General features: G+C 40.6%; 1 protein-coding gene across 1 annotated transcript; it reads right to left on the reverse strand.

Moving 5' to 3' along the window:
- Nucleotides 1-5,468: 5,468 nt before the first annotated feature.
- Nucleotides 5,469-17,226, reverse strand: asb15a (ankyrin repeat and SOCS box containing 15a). Its single transcript, XM_075470884.1, has 10 exons — nt 17,157-17,226; nt 16,092-16,203; nt 15,943-15,995; nt 15,470-15,601; nt 14,848-15,012; nt 12,949-13,194; nt 12,519-12,690; nt 11,573-12,098; nt 11,073-11,226; nt 5,469-6,549 (listed from the first exon to the last, which is right to left on the reverse strand). Exons 2-10 carry the CDS (start codon nt 16,196-16,198, stop codon nt 6,374-6,376), a joined length of 1,731 nt encoding a protein of 576 aa, XP_075326999.1. The 5' UTR covers nt 16,199-16,203; nt 17,157-17,226; the 3' UTR covers nt 5,469-6,373.
- Nucleotides 17,227-22,013: the final 4,787 nt, after the last annotated feature.

Consider the following 22,013-nt stretch of genomic DNA (forward strand, 5'->3'; position numbering starts at 1 on the left):
TCTTCTAATACTGCTAAAGCAGCCATTGTTTTCAATGGTGTGCATTGCACCACGTTGCGCTGCTTTTATATCCGCTCTGTAAATGGAGACACATGGGTGTATTAATTGTTTATCAGTATTAATTGTTCATCTATCTCAAATGTGCACATCACTGTCTGAGGACTAATTGTTTTCACATTTATTTATTATAACAGTTTCCCAACATCACCTTAGGTGTCGCCAAAGAATCAACAACTGCAGAAAAGTGCGTACGCCAGCCCTGAAGCTGCCGTGAGGCACCGCACATTTCCACGGTCTTTTCGTTCTTGATACATCTGATCGTTGACGTGAAAAGGTGCGTACGCCAGTATTTTGTGCGTACGCACGCTTTGTACATGAGGCCCCTGGTCTCCAAATTGTATTATGTGTCAAGTAGGGGGATTGGGGGTGAAGGGAATGTAGGACATGGATGCGGACTTCAAAGCAAAAACTGGGTTTATTTTCTAAAAACAAAGTAAAAACAAAAGGCGCGGCTAAGCCGGATTCAAAAAACCTAACTGTGACGAAAAAAAAGGAACTAAACATGGCATGGATAAATACTTAACTTGCAAAAACGTGGGGCAGGCAGGCAGGCGGGCAGGCAGGCAGGCAGGCAGGCAGGCAGGCAGGCAGGCAGGCAGGCAGGCAGGCAGGCAGGGTAAGGGTAAGAATCTCACAATGAACACAAAGGACTGAGAACTTAAATAGGGAGTGAGCGTGATTGGGGACAAGGTGCAGCTGGGGGGGAATAATAATAATAATAATAATAATAAGGTGAAGTGAGTGAACTAATTAACAGAGTGCAGGGGAAACTAAAACATGACTAAAAACTAAACATGGACTGAAACTCAAAAAAGTGATCTAAAACATGAAACTAAAAACAAGAGTCCGTGGGCGTGACATTATGATTATTTTTTTTGCATTTTTTTATTAGCTTCATGTGCACATTTTTTATTTACATTACATTTTTTTGCATTTTATATGTGCTTCACTTTTTCACAACAAAGATCTGTGAAATCTGTTTGATTTGTTGTTGAATGGAAAGTTTATGATGGTTGTGTTCCGCACTTTGTATTAAGAATGTTCAATAAAGGTCTATTATATACATTTTATTGTGGTAGCAGCAGTTAATGGTGAACTTTCACTATACCTTTTTTGCCAAACGATCTGCAGGGAATGACTTGGTTTTGTGAACAAAATTAATCAGGAAAGCCCACAGTTGCAAATATGCAAGTTATTTAACTTATTTAATTTCCCTCTGGGATAAATAAAGTATTTTTGAATTGAATTTGAATTGAATTTGAATTGAATTGAACATTGCCTAAAATGATCAAAAATAGCCCAATTCCAAAAATTCCAAAAATATAGGTTTATTCCCACCCAAAAAGATGCAAGAAGAGCCAAAATGATTTTTTTCAATGATTATTCATATGCTTGGGTGCTACAAGGATAAGGTATGTTTTGACTAAACTATTTGCTTCAGTTCTGCCGAGTCTGTGACTCTTTTCACCATTGTGCTGTTGATCTGACATAACATTGGTAATCTAACATCAGCAATTACATATTCCTCTAAAATCCTGTGAATTACTTTCAAAATAAGGATTAGCATGATATACATGTCCTTCTCACCTGCTCAAGTGTTCAACTCAGTGTTGGAGTTACAGAACGAAGCAGCGCACTGTTTGTGTCATTGTTGAGCCGCCCCCCGCCTTCACAGTCCATCCACACAAGCACTGATCCACGCTATTTATAGGCGTCACCTGTTCCACTGTATTTAAGATGCAAGTCATTCCACAGCAGATAGTAGAATACAGCATCACTATGCACATGTTTTCAAAAGCTAATGTCAAATAGTGTTGAGCTTACAACTCTTAGTTATTTCTTGTCATCATGATTCACCAGGAAACTGTTGTGTTTTTACTACAGAGGAGATCAACTCTGAGGGTTCCTATATGCCAAGATGTTAAGAACTAACAGAAAAGGCTCGCCTGCTGGGACATCACAAGCATCTGGGCAGAGAAATAGCACTTGAACACACCGCAAAGAACATGTCCAACTGCCAGCTACGCCTAAGCACAATTATATACGTAGAAGAAAAAAATTCAAACAAATCAGTATTGTAAACAAGACATTGTGTATTTTATGTGGAATATGCCCAATATATATATTGGGACAGGTGGTGCAGGACAACAGTCACCTGGGTGTTCACCTTGAAAACAAACTGAACTGGAAATTCAACTGTGAGACTGTCTACAAGAAGGGACAGAGCAGAATCTGCGTTTTGAAGAAGCTTAGGTCCTTGATTGTTTGCAGCAAAATATTGCATTCCTTCAGCTGGTGGAGACGGCAAGGTGCTTTGCAACCATTTGTTGAGACAGCAGCAGCATCAAAGCCAGTAGGCCTTCTCACATGAGTCTTTCAAGCCTGAGACTGATGCTTCTTCATTGCAGATTAGGCAAGGCAAGGCAAGGCAAGGCAATTTTATTTATAGGCAGGCAATTCAAAGTGCTTCACAGCTACATAAAATCACAAGAAGGCAATAAAATCATTAAAAAAAATAAATTAAAAAATTAAAAAAATAAAATTAAAATTAAAAACAATAAAAATAAAAATAGAATAATAATAATGATAATAATAATAATAATAATAAATATATATATTTTTAAAAACCCATTCAAAATAATCATTAATTAATTAATTTAAAAGTGAAGAGTGCATCCCCACCCCGCTGTGACTGGTGTGCAGTTGGTGAGAGGCTGAGGTAGCTTGTGGCTGTAAAAAGATGGTTGTTGTGGTGTGAGGAGCAGATCTATATAGGGAGTATAGGGAATTACTCACTGAGTCTGGTCCCTATTTATTTATTTATTTCTTCGTTAGCACAAGTTTCTTGTGTTTACCTTGAATAGGGATGGCTCAGGTTATCCTGAAACATCCCATAGTTAAGCTGCTATAGGCCTAGACTGCTGGGGGGCCTCATCTGTCACACCTTTCCTCACTTTACTCTCTTTATGTATATGTGATATTATTGTGGTCATTAACTCGTGTTTCCCTGTTCCAACAGATATCCTTTGAATGGTGTTACAGTGCCCCCCCCCCCCCCCCCCCCCCCCTTTCTGTCTTCTCAAACCCCAGCTGGTCGAGGCGGATGGCCACCCTTCCTGAGTCTGGTTCTGCCAGAGGTTTCTTCCTGTTAAAAGGGAGTCGTTTCTCTCCACAGTCGCCTCAGGCACGCTCAGGCCGGGAGATTGGACCGAAAAACAAAAAGTTTTCAGTTTTGGCTTGAATTGGACTTACTATCTAAATGCCTTGAGATGACATTTGTTGTATTTGGCGCTATATAAATAAAAATGAATTGAACTGAATTGAATTGAAGATAAAATACTTTCAGGTGTCATATGCACAGCTAAATAGAACTGTTTTCAGCCTGGATTTAAACATTGTCAGAGTTGAGGCCTGTCTCACATCTTCTGGAAGACTGTTCCAGATGTTAGGAGCATAAAACTGAAACACAGCCTCACCTTGTTTAGTCCTGACTCTGGGCACCAGCAGGAGACCCCTCCCTGAGGTTCTCAGGGTCCGAGTTGGTTCATATGGCTTTAACATGTCAGAGATGTACTTTGGCGTTAGACCATGAAGAGACTTGTACCCGAGCAGAGCTGTTTTAAACTCTATTCTCTGAGCGACAGGAAGCCAGTGCAGAGACCTGAGCACTGGACTAATATGGTCGTATTTCCTGGTTCTAGTCAGGACTCGAGCAGCAGCGTTCTGGATGTACTGCAGCTGTCTTACAGCCCGTTTAGAGAGCCCAGTTAGCAGGCCGTTACAGTAGTCTAACCTGCTGGAGACAAACGCATAGATTAATCTCTCTAAGTCTGGTTTAGACACTATTCCTTTGATTCTGGCAATGATTAGTGTCATATATGTAATTGCAGAAACAACATAGGGGAGGTTGAAGTTGATCCACAGCTCTGAGCTGGCAAGGGAGGCAATAAAAGATGCAAAATAGACAATGTATGTAAGGGCAAGCCAGCATTGTTGAATCGTCACCAAAACTACAGTTGTCACTCAACTGATTTCTCTATGCCAGCTGAATGTATTCAAGCACACACCGATGTGGGCTGAGCCTACAATGTTTGGTATGCGTTAGTTACCATGGAGAAACAGTAGCAGGTAAAAGAGGACTTTTTCTTTTTTCTTTTCTGATATGCCACAACTGCTAGATGAAAAGAAGTAAGCTACTGACACAGAGAAACTGAACAACTGACAGAGTACTTTGTTTCACAATTTATTTTACAAAATAAAGGACAATACTACTCTGCGAAACACAACGATCAACCAACAAAGTATGTTTAGTAAGAGGCTTTTACAGTTCCGTTCCAAAGAACGGTAAATTGGTTGATTTTTAACTCTTCTTATCCCCCAGCACTTCAAAATGAAGACATTCTCTATATTTGCAAAATTTGAAGTTCATACACAAGAATATACTAAATAGATATAATTAAGGTTAGTGCACACCTCTATCGTTAATAACTGTTATCATAAATAACTGCAAATGACTTCTTAAAGAGCACAGGCACTGAGAGCCATCGGGTGGAAACAGGATGATCATTTCTGAGGCTTAATATTTTCAAAAGGGAGGGAAACCTTTTTATATGGTTGTTAAAAAATGCCATATTTGTCTGGGACTTTTCAACAGTTTTTTTTTTTTTTAGCATATTTAAGGCAAGAGTAAAAACTTATTTCAGTCTGTTCATTTTCTCTTGCTTCCACCCTGTAACTCTTCTTCGTCTAACGATCAGAATTTCACTGAATTATAATTGTCGCAGTGATGCGGGCTCTGCACCGGCCCTTCGTGGTGAAGAAGGAGCTGAGCCAGAAGGCGAAGCTCTCGATTTACCGGTCAATCTATGTTCCTACCCTCACCTATGGTCACGAGCTGTGGGTAGTGACCGAAAGAACGAGATCGCGAATATAAGCGGCCGAAATGAGTTTCCTCCGCAGGGTGTCTGGGCTCTCCCTTAGAGATAGGGTGAGAAGCTCGGTCATCCGGGAGGGGCTCGGAGTAGAACCGGGTCTTCCCCGGGCCCGTCCCACTGGGAGGAGGCCCCGGGGAAGACCCAGGACACGTTGGAGAGACTATGTTTCTCGGCTGGCCTGGGAACGCCTCGGGGTCCCCCCAGAAGAGCTGGAGGAAGTGGCCGGGGACAGGGACGTCTGGGTCTCTCTGCTCAAGCTGCTGCCCCCGCGACCCGATCCCCGGACCAGCGGAAGATAATGGATGGATGGATGGATAATTGTCATGGTCGTTTGCATTAAGGATGTAATGGCAACATCAATACGACTTCACCCTTGGTTGTTTTATTTTTTTATTCATTTTTTAAAGTATTTGATGTTATCTCAAATTCAAAATAAATAATGAAGAATTTGTAATCATAACTGCAAGAAACTGTCAGAAAAGAAAAGCTAACCAGAAAAGCTAATATATTGATGTTGTCAAGTAGAATTAAACCACAGCATAATCATTTGTGTAAAATTAACACAACAGCAATATGTATATTTTTTCTAATCAAACAATTATCTTATATCAGAAAACACAAGATGTATTATCTTATAGACAGATGAGACAATGAAATCCAACCCAATGCTTTTCACAAAATTCTGGATGTTGGTTATCAAGAAGTAACTATTGTATCCTACTCTTTGAAATTCTCACTGTTCATAAACATAAGAGGGCACTGAGGTCTTCAAATCAATACACCTTAGAAAAACCAAGGTCTAGGTACAAACAGTGGGGTGATCGCTGTTTTGCTGTTGCTGCTCCCAAGATCTGAAACAAGTTACCCCCCCAACATATGCACCATTGTGGACCTGGTACTTTTTAAATCTGAACTTAAAACGTATTTATTCACTTTGCTCATCTTTTGGATGTGGTAAAGCGCTATGTACATGAATGTTGATTGATTGATTGATTTATACTCTTTTTTTTGGTGCCATCTGATGGTTGTATGAAGGATGGCTCCTAATTGGAGACAATTTTATAATGAGCAAGTTCTCATGAAAAGATTAGTTCTGGTAGTTCTAGTTACTGCTCTGGTCCAAATACTCCAAATGTACATACAGTTTTAAAAAATGATTAAATAAGTAGTGTTATTGACCGAGTAAATTCAAGAATTTCTCAAAGTAGGTGGTCATTGGGGTAAATTACATGTAAGTACCACAAAAGGAAATATTGCATTTGTTTCAATTTCAGCAGTATATTACTAAGAATAAGAACAACATTTATCAAACTAACAATTTAGAAAATAGCCACATCTGCCCAATACAAGCAGAACTCTTGCACGACATCTACAGATCTTCATATGATGCATTCTGGGTCAATGCTGTAAAGGTCCAGCTCCTCATACAGAAGGAAGCGCTTCAGTCTTGGGGGAAAAATGTGTGAGTTTGTGATTTTGGCGTTGATTTGCTTCTTCATGGATACCCTCTTCCTGATCTCCAGTCGACAGAGGTGCCTAAGAGATCGTGGACTGCCTAGAAAGCAAGGTTAAGGACATCATTTTTCAGATCATTCTGTTATTTAAAAGGAAAAAAGTTGAATGACAGAAAAAAAATATAAGAGATAAATGAACAATTATGTGCAGATAAAAGGCTTAAACCAAATTTAAACATACACAGGTGTTGTAACGCCATGGGACTCATGTTTTTAGTTCTATGTTTAGGTTACGTTTTTGTGTTCAGTTCATGTCTTGGTTGATTTTTAGTCTTGCCATTGGTTTTCCCCTCACTTCCCATACCTGTTAATTGGTTAATTCCCCTCACCTGTCTGTCATTGTCACCAGCTGCACTCCCTCTCCAATCACTCCCAGCCCTCTATTTAGTCTCCTGTCTCCCCTGTCTGTTTGTTGGTTCTTTGTTAGTCACTCCTGATCTGTTTGATGCCCCAACCTGACCCGCCCGCCTTATTACCCGTTTTGCCCATGTACCTTGTCTTTTCCAAGTTAAGTATTTATTCATTCTAACCCATGCCAAGTCTTTTTGTTTGTTTACCCACAGTTAAGTTTTTGATATCCTGCTCAGCCGTGCTTTCTGTTGGTACTTTTTTTTTTTGTATAATAAATCCAGTTTTCTTTTGAAAAGTCTGCATCTGTGTCCTTCCCTACACCCAACCCTGACAGGTGTTTTATAAAACAGTCTTTCCAGCTATCTTAAAACACTTCACGTAAATTGCATGTATAGTAGCTGTGCTTTTACATGAATAAACAGAAAACAGTGAGTAATTTGCTTGTGGGGATGGACATCTGATGGGGGCAAGAGGAATTAAGGAAGAACACGTAGGATCAGACAGGACAGTCTTCACTCTTTCCAAAAGTATCCTCTTTTCCCTGATGCATGTCAACACAGCAAAATGAGATTGTTTATCTTGGATAGAGGTTTTCCCTAAGTTCCATCTTCAGTGAAATGGCGTAGTGGGTACAGCAGGTGCCCCATGTACAAGAGGCTATAGTCCTTGCTGCAGCTGGCCCCGGTTCGAGTCCTGGGGCCCGTTGCACAAAAGTAGGATTTAGACATCCAGGATGAATTACTTAGCCAGGTTCAAGGAATCCAAAACATGGGCGCCCAGGCTTAGCTGGTTGCACAAAGGCCAAGCCAGGATGAGCAGACACGGATTCATTAAGCCAGGTGAAACCGATCCCGGATAAGTGCTGCACACGGCTTGCTTAAATAGACCCCACGATCGATCATAGATTCACTGATTCACCATGGCAACAAGGACGGCGTATTTCTCCCCAGCGGAGCAAGAATTATTAATGGAAACCTATGAAGAGGTGAAGGAGAAAATAAAACAAAAAGGAAATACTGCCACAGTTAAAAAACAAAGGGAGCAAGCGTGGCAAACCATTGCTGACCGCCTGAATGCGTAAAGTGTGCACAAATACACACTCACCACTCCGCTGAAACTATCACAATTAGGCTACAATCCAAATAAAATGTTAATTAACATATCGTCACCTTCCTAAAATAATCGCCCAAGTCATTTTTTTGGCATCAAAGGTGTGGACCAAAAAATGCCTAAGTCATTTATTTAATCTTAGTTTTTATGAAAAACAATAAGTGTTCTTATGTCAAGCATCCTTTGATACATACTTACTGACTGAAATTATTATTTTATGCTATAATTTAACTTTTGGGGGGAGTTTTTTGTGTTTCCTGAAAAACCTGAAAAAATGACTTATGCGATTATTTTAGGAAGGTGACGATATTTGAAAATATATTTGTAGCCTACTTTGATTATGAATAAGTTGAAATTGACTGCATGTGAGTGAAACTATCTAAATGTAACTCCATGCTCCTCCACTGTTTCATTGTGTGTGTGTGTAGATTTAACATGACTGGGCCAAAACGGACATGGCAGCAAGTCAAAGTAAAATATAAGAACATCCTGCAGAATGGGAAGTCCCCTGACAAACACTTAACAAGTGTACTTTTTATTAAGAATGTGCCTGCCCACACATTGCCTGTACTGTGTATTAATTGGTTTAACATCTTATCATTTCAGATGGTCTGCAATGCTGACTATTTGATCAGTAATGTTGTGGCAAAGTGGCCCGGCTCGGTCCACGACTCTCAAGTGTTTCGGAACTCGGAGATCTATCGGCGCATATCACAAGGTGAGCCACAGAACCTCTATTGACAACCACTTTTAACATCATGGCTGTGTTAAGAATGTCACTACTTATGAGGTTGTGATGGTAACATTTTGTATTCACAGGTGAATTCCTGGGTGTATTGCTGGGTGACAGAGGGTATGCCTGCCAGCCTTTTCTGCTCACTCCATTTGCGGACCCTCTGGAGGCACAACTGGCATACAACCATGCCCATGCCAGAACAAGGGCCCGGATAGAAATGACATTTGGCCTACTAAAGGGACGCTTTCAGTGTCTGAACCACCTGAGAGTCAGCCCAGACAGGGCATGTGATATCATTGTGGCCTGTGCTGTCCTCCACAATGTGGCCTGCCTGAGAAAGGAGAGGGCCCCCAGAGTGCCAGCTCTCATGGACTGGGACATTCCTGCCATCTTCCCAGATGACGACTGTGGTCGGCTGGTCAGAGACCAATATGTGTTAAATTATTTTAATTAATGTTGCATGTTGATTTAAATTGGGCCTGCAATGGCAGAGGAATTTTTGTTAGGTTTTTGTGCTGTATAGGCAAGGCAATTTTATTTGTATAGCCCATTTTTACAAACAGTTTGTCTCAAACTGCATGCTTTGATTCTGTGCTTTTTGTCTTGTAGAGCACTTTGTGACTTCAGTTTTGAAAGGAGCTGATGGTTTACTTGCTTTGATTCATCCTTGTTCAATAAAGGAACATCGTGGTACTCTCTAATGTGTATTTATATTTATATGATGATGTACTTTATGTGTAGTCTGTGGGAAACTAAATTATCTAGTGGTTCATCTAAAATCATCAGTTATCTAAAATGATTGTAATTAATGATCACAAATGTTTCAATAATGATAGTGGGTATAGTTAAATGTTTTAACAATATGTTCTAGGCAGTGGAATAAATATTGGTTTCCATTTGTGGCAACCGCTGACTGAGATAAGGAATGAGATTAAATAGATCCTGGAATTTAGCCTGATCTGGAGCAGGCTAGCTTCACAGAATAAATCTCCATGGTAACTTACGTCTGAACATATCCCACTTCCCTCTATCCCACTTTTGTGCAACTGGATCACGGATAAGTTGAGCCAGGATAGCAAACATATCCCAGCTTAATCTCTTATCCTACTTTTGTGCAACGGGCCCCTGGTTAGAATGGCCCTTTGCTGCATGTTGTTCCCCCTCTCTCTGCCCCCTGCTTCCTGTCTCTCTACACTGTCCTATCTAATAAAGGCAGAAAAAAAATACCTTCATACAGTGTTCAAATAGACAAATTCTTACCGTGCTGCTAGTGCCCTCCACAGGCATCTCCACTCTAAGCAGAAATCCAGGTTATCAAGTTATGAAAAACTGAGTAGCTTATTTTGCTAATTGAGGTTTTCAAGGGTTCAATAGGTTGATGGGGGCAAAACTACCCAATATGGAATCAACCTATACACATTAAATGTAAAGTATCAGAGTTTTAGACTGATCAGGTGAACATAGTGGATAATGTTGTTGCTAAAGAGCTACACATCCCCCTTGGGAGTCAGTAAACAGAAATGAAAGCAATGACACACTGAGTAAAGGACTTGCCTTTGTCAGTTGGACACCTTCCTAAATGAAAAGAGTGATATATGTTTTCTACAATTGCTGAAGGTGTAGATAAGTAACAATTTGATAGTAGTTTAATCTTAATTGCGTTCATACTTTGTTTTTTTCACCCAAAAGATTAATTTATCAACAAACCTGTCTTTGTAATGCACAAATGCACCCTAACATAACCGGAATTGGCGGTTCAATTCCCACTCTCGTCACTCAAAAAGATTGGTGAAACTGACAGCTGGAGGGGTGGTAGTCCACCTCCTTGTCACGGCCGAGGTGCCCTTGAGCAAAGCACCGTACCCCCATGCTCCCCGGGCGCTGTGAATGGCTGCCCACCGCTCCAGTGTATGGCATCTGTCTCTATGAGTGTGTGACCCTGCATGTGTGTGTCAACAGGTGCCAAAAAAGCAGATGACAAATTTTATGATCTTAAACAGTTTCAATGATCAAGTGACAGTGTAGCTTGCTTTTTCCCAAATTAAATGCAGAGGTGCAGATGGTGATTGTGACTAACAGGGACAAAATTCCATAAACCGACTTCTCTGGACTTATTATAATTAGGCAAACATAGGGTCTATCATTTTACCTGTCACAGACCTCACTGAAATTTTATTTTTTTTTTAACATGGTAGTTGTGTGTTTAGCTTTTTTGCTGAGTATTGTGGCTGTACTTTGTCTCACCTGAAAGTTAGTTTGGATATCATAAAAGTATGATCACTTCTTCAGGTGGCTTCATTTTATATGAGGTGGTAAACCTTTGCAAGAAAAACATTATATTTGTGAGTATATCTTGAATAAACTCACAGAGGATTTCACATATTTCGGGCCACTCTCTTTGTTTTTCCAAGATGAACCTGAGTTTAGAGCAGATGTGGACATGGCTGACATAATCCAGCAGAATGCGAACCACACTCCCAGACAGATGCTTGAGGCAGCAAAGAGTCATGAACTCACAGAACTGGAGAGAAGACAGATACAAAAGAGTCAGTCATATTTCCATGAATAGAAAGCAATTTAAAGCATTCAAATATAGTAAGACATGACAAGGAAAAAAATGATATAATCATTAAACTAAATAATATACAGAAAATAATCATAAAATACAATAATGAATACAATCATTTGAAGTTTAAACTTCCAGCTTTATGAATGGGGAATCAAGTTTTTGTGTGAAGTAATCATCAGACTTGACAATCAAAGTTATTAAGTTGTTGTTGTTGTAAGGCTGTAATTTGCTTTCAAATGTGCAACTTTCTTGACACAACTGAAAAAAAAAAATCAAGGAAAAAGAGAAATACACTCACTGGAATTTTCCCATTTATTTCATCTTCAGCATCGAGTGCATTGTCATGGTGACAGTGAAAACATCTCTCAACCTCATAGCCGTTACTGAGCAGAAGCCGCATCATCACTTCATCCTTAAGGCAGTACTGCAGCACTGTGGGAAACGCTGTGTCATTCACCACTGTGAAGTAACAGTTCACATCTGCCTTGGCCGCCAATAGCAGCTTCACAATCTCATAATGGCCAGACCTGACTGCCACCAAGAGGCAGCACAGCGGGTCCAAGTCTGTCTTCGCACCTGCTGCCAGCAGGATTTTGGTGCACTCCACATCCCTGTTGGAGACAGTAAAGTACAAAGCACTTCTCCTCATGTCCCGGTAGTTTTCAGAGTTCCTGGTGTTCATGCAATAGTTGACATCAAAGCCAGAGGCTAGCAGGAGCTCCAGACAGTGGCTATGCCCCCCCTCTGCAGCAGAGTGGACTGGGCTCTGGCCTGCCTCTTTAATGGCCCTCTTACTTGTTAGTGGGATCAGCATTTTCAGAGCACTGAGGAAAAAGTAAAGACGAATTGAGAAATAAATGAAAAACAAAAAAGTCAAAAATTCACAAATTTACCATGAGAGGCTAAGTAAATAAAATCATGATAACTTTAATGAACTTGCAAAATATCAAATTTGAAGAATAAACAAGATTGCTATAAAATAATACATATAACAGAGGCAGAATATAATCCAATACAGAGAAGACAGGAATAAGCTACTGTGACTTGCTGGCATGCAAACATTGTAAACTATCACTATGTCACAAAGTATCTAATACGGCGTATTTCAGTCATTTCTGCAATGAAATAATGCTTGCTACTTCCTTATGTGATCCAGCCTATGTAACCTTACTGGCACAGCAATCCCTGCTGGCAGAAGTGGTTGTAACAGCTCCCAATTTAACTGTTTCACAGAAGGGGCTCACTCGTAGTGTCCAGCATACGCTGCCTTATGGATGGGCAGATGCCCTGTAATGCTTGGCAGGTTAGGGTTGGCACCATTCTCCAGCAGCAGCTGAATACAGTCCGTGTTTCCTGATCCGGTCGCATCCATCAGGACACTTTCCCCATTTAGAGCCTGAGAGTTTACCTTACTACCTATGCAGGATTTGAAAAGAAGCACAAACTTGTATTAATGTGTAAAGGAGAAAGCCCTGTGAGGGTTAGCCAAATTCTTTGAAATAATAAGTTTTTTCCATGCAAATAATGTTAAATAATAATAATGTAGCTACTATCTTTTTTCATGTTGTCATTGTAATATTTTATAACATGGACCATTTACACCATTTTTTTTTTTAGAATGTTCTGTTTCTAGAATCACAAAGCCTGCAGTTAAAGCTTTATCTTCAATTTTACCGCAATTAAGAAGAATCTCAGTGATATGAAGGTGTCCGTGCTCAGCAGCCACAGCAAGAGGCGTCACTTCCATCCCATCCTTGTGGTTTATCCGACCACCATTTCTTAGCAGGATCATCAGGATGTCTACATTGCCAACCTTGGCTGCCTCGTGCATTGCTGTCCACCTTCTTTGGCAGCCTTGCTCCACCCAAGCACCATGAGTGACTAGTGTGTGTGTCATCTCGTAAGAGCCAGCTTTCACCGCTGCACAGTGATCGGAAAATGGGTTTTAATCAGCAGAATTGCAGGGTTAAACAAAACAAAAGATTGTATCTACAGAAGAAATAAAGCTTAGAGAAACATGGTTTTCATCTCCTATTTACATTAAATCTCACAATAGTGCCTTCAAAGCACATATTCTCTATTCTTGGCTGGACATCAGCTCAATGAGGCTGACAACCAACGACAACAGCTGCTGGCTTAGCTTTCACTTGCTCACCAAGGTCAGTGACCACAGAGAATAATCATCTGCCTCAGCATGCATTATCTACTGTCATTGCAACAGAGGGTAGCATAATCAGCTGTATTGTTCATTTTACTCCTTTCCAATATCCTTTTCTATGTTTGGAAATGACAAGTTTGCTCGTTTGCTTGCGATTTTAGATTCTCACCTGAATGAATCTAGTTTCTGTATTTTTCAAATTGGACTTAGACTTCTGTGTTAAGCAAACAATACAACTGTTATTCATGGGTGGTGACTATTTCTTCTTCACTGGGCCAGTTAACATTTGCAGTTAAACTGCTTGGGCAAATACCCACTGAAGAGAACATAGCTACAATCAGATCACATTTTCTGATAATGTAATTATTTATTTTGTAGCAAAGACAAACATGTCAGAAATATGTTCTCTTGCGATAGACTATTAATTTATAAATTTAGCCTTTATTGACATATTTTCACCTAATCTTCACAGAACAGTCTTTATTTCCCTGACTTAAGCAGTTTGGATGAGAAATATACACTTTGGAAACTCAATTTCTTCTGTATTTTACACAAAATATTGTATGAAGGTTGGCACTTTAAGATGACTTTTAACACTGAAACATGGGATGTGTTTTTGGCTTAATTTTTTAAACATACATTATAGTAAATTCTCCAACATTTAAAGATGGAAGTGATGGTGAAGCAAAAAAACTCAAAATATCCAGCCAAGAGACTCATCTTACGTTCCCATGATGTGAATTCAAATCCTGTGTGAGTCCATTTATTGTTACATTTTTGTTCCCACTTGGAGTTTGGTTAGGTTTAGGCACTAAATTACACAGTTTGCTTTAGGAAAGCTTCATGGGTTGGGTAACAATGTACCCTATGACTAAATAAACCTTATGTTAGAACACACATTCTCCCTACTTCAACAAACTTCTCTATATCTTGGTTATCACAGGGACAATTCCCATAAAGGTAAAGTCATCAGCAAAGAGTATTTGGCTTCTGTTTCACAGTATTTAATAAGTTTTATAAGTTTCAGTGCAATCTGTTGGTTTCCTTAGCTAGGAACTTGTTTTAGAATTGGCTCTATATGAACGAATTGGATTATTTTATGAATAATTATGATTACAATTAATTGAATTCCAATTGGTTTGAATTAGACTTTATTATCTAAGTGCCTTGAGATGACATTTGTTGTATTTGGCGCAATATAAATAAAAATTAATTGAATTGAATTGAATTGAATTATTTCAGACACCGAAGTCTATGAGTATGGGTATGAAAGTCTATGAGTTTGCCCTACTCTGCTATGTAAAGAGGTACTGTGCATTATATTTCTTGAATGTCCTGAATGAGAATGAATTGCAAGGACACAAGGTTGGACCACTGTTCCTCTTACTCACTAACTCTGTGCTCTACAGTATTACCCAGTAGCAGCGGAGTCTCATTTTTGCTGTTTGTGTTGTGAGGTGATGCTCCATGCTCCAGCAGGCTTTTCACATTCTGCCCAAGTCCAGCCTTAACTGCCAGTGTCAGCGGTGTCTCTCCACCAGTAATGGTCCTCTCCTCCAGACTGAACCCCTGAGCCTCCACTAACACAAAGAGAGCACAGAGACGTCACAGTGTACTTTCCTGGACTTCATATATCTAACTGTCAGCTGTGTTAACCTGGCAGGTGAGCCCGTAAGCCATGGACACTTCACTGCTGGCTGACCTCCACGCTAAATAGAAAGGTATTGACATCAGATTTTATTTTTGACAAAGAGCACTGCTGGCATCAGCTGGAAAGACTCAGTTTTAGACAGTCGTAACTGATATAACCTTTCATATAATCTCCCTGTGTGCTTCATCTTTGCTACCATTTTTTAAAATTCATTAAAGGGGGGATAACCAACAGTTTTTTTCCCTCTGTAGTTTCTGTTCTGTCTGGTCTGTTGTCACCCAAATGCATAAGCAGCTCAGGTGTTTGTAAGCAGTGATTTGATTTTGCAGTCCATTTACTGTGACAGCATTTAATCTATCCATCTATGAAAATATCAGACTACTCACATCTGATGATGGTCTCCAGCACCTCAAGGATTGGCTGTGAAGCGGCCCGATGGAGGGGAAGCCAGCCACGACTGTCTGACTCACTGAAAGCAAAAGTGTGCTTCAACATTTCCTTGAGCACAGAGACATCACCTGGTCACCATAACAGTGAGACAACAGCCCAGGAGTTTTAGAAAAAGAAAAGAAAAGAATCAGACACATCTAGAACTCAGTGGAGCTGAGACAAGTTTCTATACTTCGTACTTGCACTTCCTCTCCTCCCTTTCCATTCACTACACCTCTCCCCTCTCTGTGTTTATTTATTTCCCTCCCTTTGTCCAGTTGCCAACCTCATAATGTTTAGCAATCCTCATCTGAAACTACAGGTCGTATGACTCTCTTTTTTTGGCTTCATAGAAAAGCCCACACATTGAACACAGAGACTACTGTCTGTGGTAATGGTCAAAGTATTTCCAGCATGATGTCCAACTCACCTTGCTCAATAGCTGCCAGGACTTTGAGATTTTCATCTGTTGCTGCTGCTAAACTAACAGTCAAGGGCATAGGAGACACATTGCAGTCAGCTGATTGTTGATAAATGTATTTTGTGGAGGAGTGTAAAGTTTGGATGTGAAATTCATACCTGGCTGCAGATTTCAAAAATGCATCTTGGCAGGAGTCTTGAATACTTTGCTGTATAATGTAGTTGTTGAGTTCTTCTTCATCATCATATTCTTCATAAGTGTTCATCACTCCTAAGGAAATACAAACAAGATTGCATGTTTTTAGTACATCATTACAAATCTGATATACTTAAAGATGCATTAATTGAGTTTTTAGTCCCCATAGGACTGTGAGTCCTATATTAATTATCCTCTTGCTTAGTTGGGCCTAGTTAGTCTACAGTGGCTCACTGATGTTTTCCTAAAACTGCTTTGCTGGAATAATTTCAGGGCTCTCGTCAGTTCCAATCAAATACACAACATTTGCAAATCTGCATCCCGTAAGTAAACCAGAGACAGTAAAGATATTTGGACCAGAGATCGGTGAAGCAATATACAAAAAGAGAGACATCAGTTCAATACAATCTCATGAATTCCTGCCTCAAATTGGACATGGACATTGAGATATATCATAATGTGCAGTGTTTTCAAAATCAAACGCTTAATTTCCTGAATGTTTTACTTCCTCAGAGTCTCTCTAATACTTTTCTGTGAGGCTTTTTGGAAACAGGTTATACTGTTTGGTGCTACAGAAACAAAGGAAAAAAACAGATCAAGAAATATAGATTTTATCAATTACAATGAAATGTGCTAGTGTACAGGATTTTAGTTGTTTCACAACTAAATTTTCATGGCCTTAAATTGAACCTTTTTCTTAAAATAGTTACCTTTTTTTAGATTCTATCAATTTACAGAGTCATAGCACAAATGTTTATTTTAAAAGCTAAATGTTACTTGATTTAAAGATCCCTTGACAATCAAACATTGTCAGAAAAATACATAATTAAGATCCAATGAAAATTATAGAAAATCAGTTATGCTAAATGACAAAAAAACAAGTAGCTTGTGCAGCACTTCACAAACAAAAAATAACAAATTCATCACAACTCACCACTGCCAAGTCTCAAAAACCCAAAGCATATACTGTTCTCAGCCTCAAATATTAAAATATCTATGTGTCTGTAAATGAAGCAAAGAATTCTCACCTATCAGGTATGTGAGCTACACACAATGATGGGTAAAGTCTGCTAACAGCAAAGAGTCCTTTTATTTTAACGCATGACCTGCTTTCAAATGCCTTGCATCCCTGCCTGCTGAAGTTCAACAAGGGGCATGTGCTGGACACCTGGTTCATATAAATATACATGTGCTATTGTGTGAGCTAAGCCAGGTCTTTTGCGTGTTTGGTGGGAATCCCACATTCAGGATCCCACAAGCCTCTAAAGCTTAGGCAATGGATTCTTGCAGTAAAGAGGTTGAGTGTCTATGGTTTCATGGAAAGCAAAATGGTTAGGTCTATTTTCTCCCTATTGCTTTGACTAAGAAATATGAGATGCACGCTGTGTCATAACCTGTTGGCCGAGTCTAATCAAGTGCTGCAGGAAAATTGAGCAACTATGCAACAACAGAAATCTCTGCAATGTAGGCTTTAAATATTCTTTTGATGAAACATTCTTGTTTCCTGACCAAATTTTCAATGCTCTGGTTTTTGTTTACAGCTGTTTATGAGTCTTTTTGTTTTTTGTTGACTTTTCCTGATATTGATTTTCTTCTTTTTTAATTCTTTTAACACAGTTCACATGACTTTCTGTTGGTCATAGGCTGTAAATATTTCAGATAAAAATGATAGAAATGCAGAGGCATTTTTGGCTTTTTACTTCAACTAAATGTTAATGGCGCTTTCCGTTTGAGCCTCACAGTTTAACCCTCTGGTTGTTTCTGTCACAACGGGGTGGGTTGGTAGGACAACTAATGATCTGATATGTGAAGTGAGGGGAAAAGCAATGGCAAACATGAACTCAAAAACCAAAACATAACCTAAAACATTATAAAACATAAAACTAAAAACATGGGGAAAATCCCATGGGCGTGACAGTTTCCATTTCTTGTTAACTGTTTTGGTTTTCCCAGTCAAAAATGACAGCTCCTTTCCTGCTGATTGTAATACCACAATTGTGCATGTATTATGACGGGATGTTGTATTTAATCATCTCAAATTCTTGTGAACGTTAAAAGTTTTGAACTTCCATTTGCTATTTTCGGATGGACTAGAATGCACTGACCTCCATCACTGACTGACAACTAAGTTTTGAAGAAAAAAACTTTATGTAAGTATTGTATTGCCTACAAGAAACAGACAGATTAAATATTAATATGATATTCATTTTATGGTATTTATTACAGACTATTTAGTTTCAATATTCATATGTACCTTTTTCTGAAAATTTGAAACTGGAGTCATATTGTGGCAAAAAAATTCCAGAACCTGGTAACAGATTTGTTCCAGGTTCTGCAAATGTTATATAAAATCAAGACATTCATGTACACTTAAATGTCAGTCGAGTCTACCTTTCTAGGCGTCTTTATAAACCCGTCACCCCTCCAAATTGGTCAAATTCATCAATATGGTTCTGGCTGTTTCCGTCAGGAACATTAAACACAACAAGAACAAAATAAACAAATTTAAAACAATAAATAAACACTCGCTGTAAAAAAGTGCTGTGTAAAAACAGGTAAAGATAGATAACAAGAGTTCAAAGGCTTAAAACCGATGTAAAACGATTAAAACCAAGGCAAAAGTCAACCTGGAAAAAGTCAACCCTGGAGAGAAAAGAGATTACTTACAATGAGATTTAAAAGAATGTATCTGTATAGTATGGTTTTGGGTACAACCAAGAGCAGCTCAATAGCTAACTTAAGAGAGAGAATGAGTTCAGATAAAAAAGCCAGGGCCAGATCATTCAAGCACTTAAACTCACACAAAATTATTTTGAAAACTGTCACTACGAAATGACAGAGCTTACAGAATCAGAATCAGAATCAGAATTCGTTTTATTGCCATTGTTAGTGAACAGTGTTCACTAACTAGGAATTTGCTGCGGCGTAAGGTGCAAACATGTAACATAGGATATAATAATAAAAAATAAAGAATAAAAATATATGAATATAAAATGTACAAGGTGTGTACAACAATACACAGTATCCAATATACAGAGCAACAACAGTGGAGCTTCATTAGTGCAATTTTAATGATGGTAAAGTGACTGGGGCAGGTTATGAGGTGATTATGAAGTGTTTATAAGTCCGACTGCAAGGGGGAAAAAACTGTTTTTGTGACGGGAGGTTCTGGTCCGAATGGACCGAAGCCTCCTGCCCGAGGGGAGTGGTGCAAATAGTCCATGTGCTGGGTGAGAAGGGTCAGCTGTGATCCGACCTGCTCGCCCCATAGTCCTGGAGACGTGCAGGTCATGGATCGATGGGAGGCTGCAGCCGATCACCTACTCTGCGGAGCGCACAACTCGCTGCAGTCTGTGTCTGTCCCTGGCAGAGGCCCCGGGATACCACACCGTGATGGAGGAGCAGAGGATGGACTCGATGATGGCCATGTAGAACTGCACCATCAGCTGGGCCAGCAGCTTGGCCTTCCTCAGCTGTCGCAGGAAGTACATCCTCTGCTGGGCCTTCCTGGTGAGGGAGCTGATGGTTGGCTCCCACTTGAGGTCCCGGGTGATGGTGGTGCCAAGGAACCGGTGACAGTCCGCAGTGGTGATGGGGGTGTCAGTGAGGGCGAGGGGGGGCAGGGGGGCTGTGGATTTCCTGAAGTCTACGACCATCTCCACTGTCTTCTGGGCGTTGAGCTCCAGGTTGTTGCTGCTGCACCAGGTCACCAGCCGATCCACCTCCCTCCTGTAGGCAGTCTCATCGCCCCCCGAGATGAGTCCGATGAGGGTGGCGTCATCCGCAAACTTAATAAGCTTAACAGAGTCATGGCTGGAGGTGCAACAGTTAGTGTACAGGGAGAAGAGTAGAGGTGAAAGTACACAGCCCTGTGGAGATCCCGTGCTTAAGGTCCGAGTTGCAGAGACACTCTTCCCCAGCCGCACGCGCTGACTCCGGTCCGTTAGGAAGTCTGTGATCCACCTGCAGGTGGAGTCGGGCACGGAGAGCACAGAGAGCTTGTCCTGGAGCAGAGTGGGAAGAATCATGTTGAATGCAGAGCTGAAATCCACAAACAGGATCCTGGCGTAGGTTCCTGGGGAGTCCAGATGCTGCAGGATGAAGTGCAGGGCCAGGTTTATGGCGTCGTCCACAGACCTGTTGGCTCTGTAGGCAAACTGCAGAGGGTCCAGGAGAGGGTTGATGATGGATTTGAGGTGGGATAAAACCAGACGTTCAAAAGTCTTCATGACTACAGACGTAAGAGCCACAGGCCTGTAGTCATTGAGTCCTGTGACACGTGGTTTCTTGGGGACAGGGACGATGATGGAGGACTTGAAGCAGGTTGGGACGTGGCATCACTCCAGGGAAGAGTTGAAGATCCCTGTGAAGACCGGGGTCAGCTCCTCAGCACAGTGTCTCAAGGTGGAGGGAGACACAGAGTCAGGGCCCGCAGCCTTGTGTGGATTCAGCCTCCTGAACAGCCTGTTCACGTCCTCTTCTCGGACTGAGAGGGCAGAGGGGGGAGGGGGGCAATCCAAGGTGGATGAGTTCAGGGTGGTGTAAGGGGTGGGGAGGGGTGAGAGGGCAGAGGGGGCAGGGGGGCAATCCAAAGTGGTTGAGATCGGAGTGGTGTGGGGGGTGGGGAGGGGTGAGTCCATGACTTCAAAGCGTGAGTAGAAGTCGTTCAGGTCGTTGGCCAGTTTCAGATCGTCTGAGGAATGAAGTGCTCTGGACTTGTAGTTGGTGATCTCTTTCAGCCCCCTCCATACAGTGGCAGAGTCGTTAGCAGAGAACCGCTGCTCCAGACGTGCATTGTACCTGGATCTAGCCTTCGACATCTCCCTGCTAAATCCATACTTCGCACCTCTGTAGCTGTCTCTGTCTCCCTCTCTGAAAGCAACCTCCTTCTGTCGACGGAGCTGTCTGAGTTTTGGTGTGAACCAGGGTTTATCATTGTTGAAGAAGACTCTGGAGCGTGATGGGATGATGCTGTCTTCACAGAAGTATATATATGACATCACGGTGTCCGTGTATTCGTCTAAGCTGTCTGTAGAGGCCTTGAACATGTCCCAGTCTGTGGTGTCCAAGCACGTGCGTAGCTCCTCCACAGCTTCACTGGTCCACTTTTTAGAAGTCCTCACTACAGGCTTTGAGAGCTTGAGTCTCTGCCTGTACGCGGGGATCAGGTGGACCATGACGTGGTCTGAGAGTCCCAAAGCTGCGCGGGGCACAGCACGATAAGCACCCCTCACTGTAGTGTAACAGTGATCCAACGTGTTCCCCTCTCTGGTCGGGCATGTGACAAACTGTTTGTACTTTGGTAGTTCATGACTGAGATTCCCTTTGTTAAAATCTCCGAGGATTATAACTAGGGAGTCCGGAAAAGACCGCTCCACGATAGAAAAAATAGAAAAAAACTTTATACATCCCCTGTAGGGGAAATTCAAATTGTCATGTAGCTCAATTAAAATATTTACATTGATTGTATATTAGAACAAAAATAATAATGAATAAATAAATCTGAAAGAAAATATGTCAGCAGTCACTTAAAAAGCCTTATAGCTGTGGGTACAGAGGACATCCTGAACTTCTCAGTCCTGCAGCTGCTCCTCTGTCCTGTCAGGATGCTGTGGAGTGGGTGTTTAGAAATAGAAATAGAAAAATACTTTATTCATCCCTCAATGGGGGAAATTCAAATTAGTCAAATAGCTCAAAAAATTATAAATATTTACAATGATTGTATATCAACAACAACAACAATAACAACACTAATAAAAAGACTACTTCTACTACTACTAATAATAATAATAATAAATGACATAACATGTGTTTTAAAGACTCTATACCCTCTTTAGAATAATCCCATCCAGATTTGAGCAGTGGTCAGATAGTCTATAATCCAG

Source organism: Odontesthes bonariensis, chromosome 7 (genome assembly GCF_027942865.1).
Source record: "Odontesthes bonariensis isolate fOdoBon6 chromosome 7, fOdoBon6.hap1, whole genome shotgun sequence".
Lineage (NCBI taxonomy): Eukaryota > Metazoa > Chordata > Actinopteri > Atheriniformes > Atherinopsidae > Odontesthes > Odontesthes bonariensis.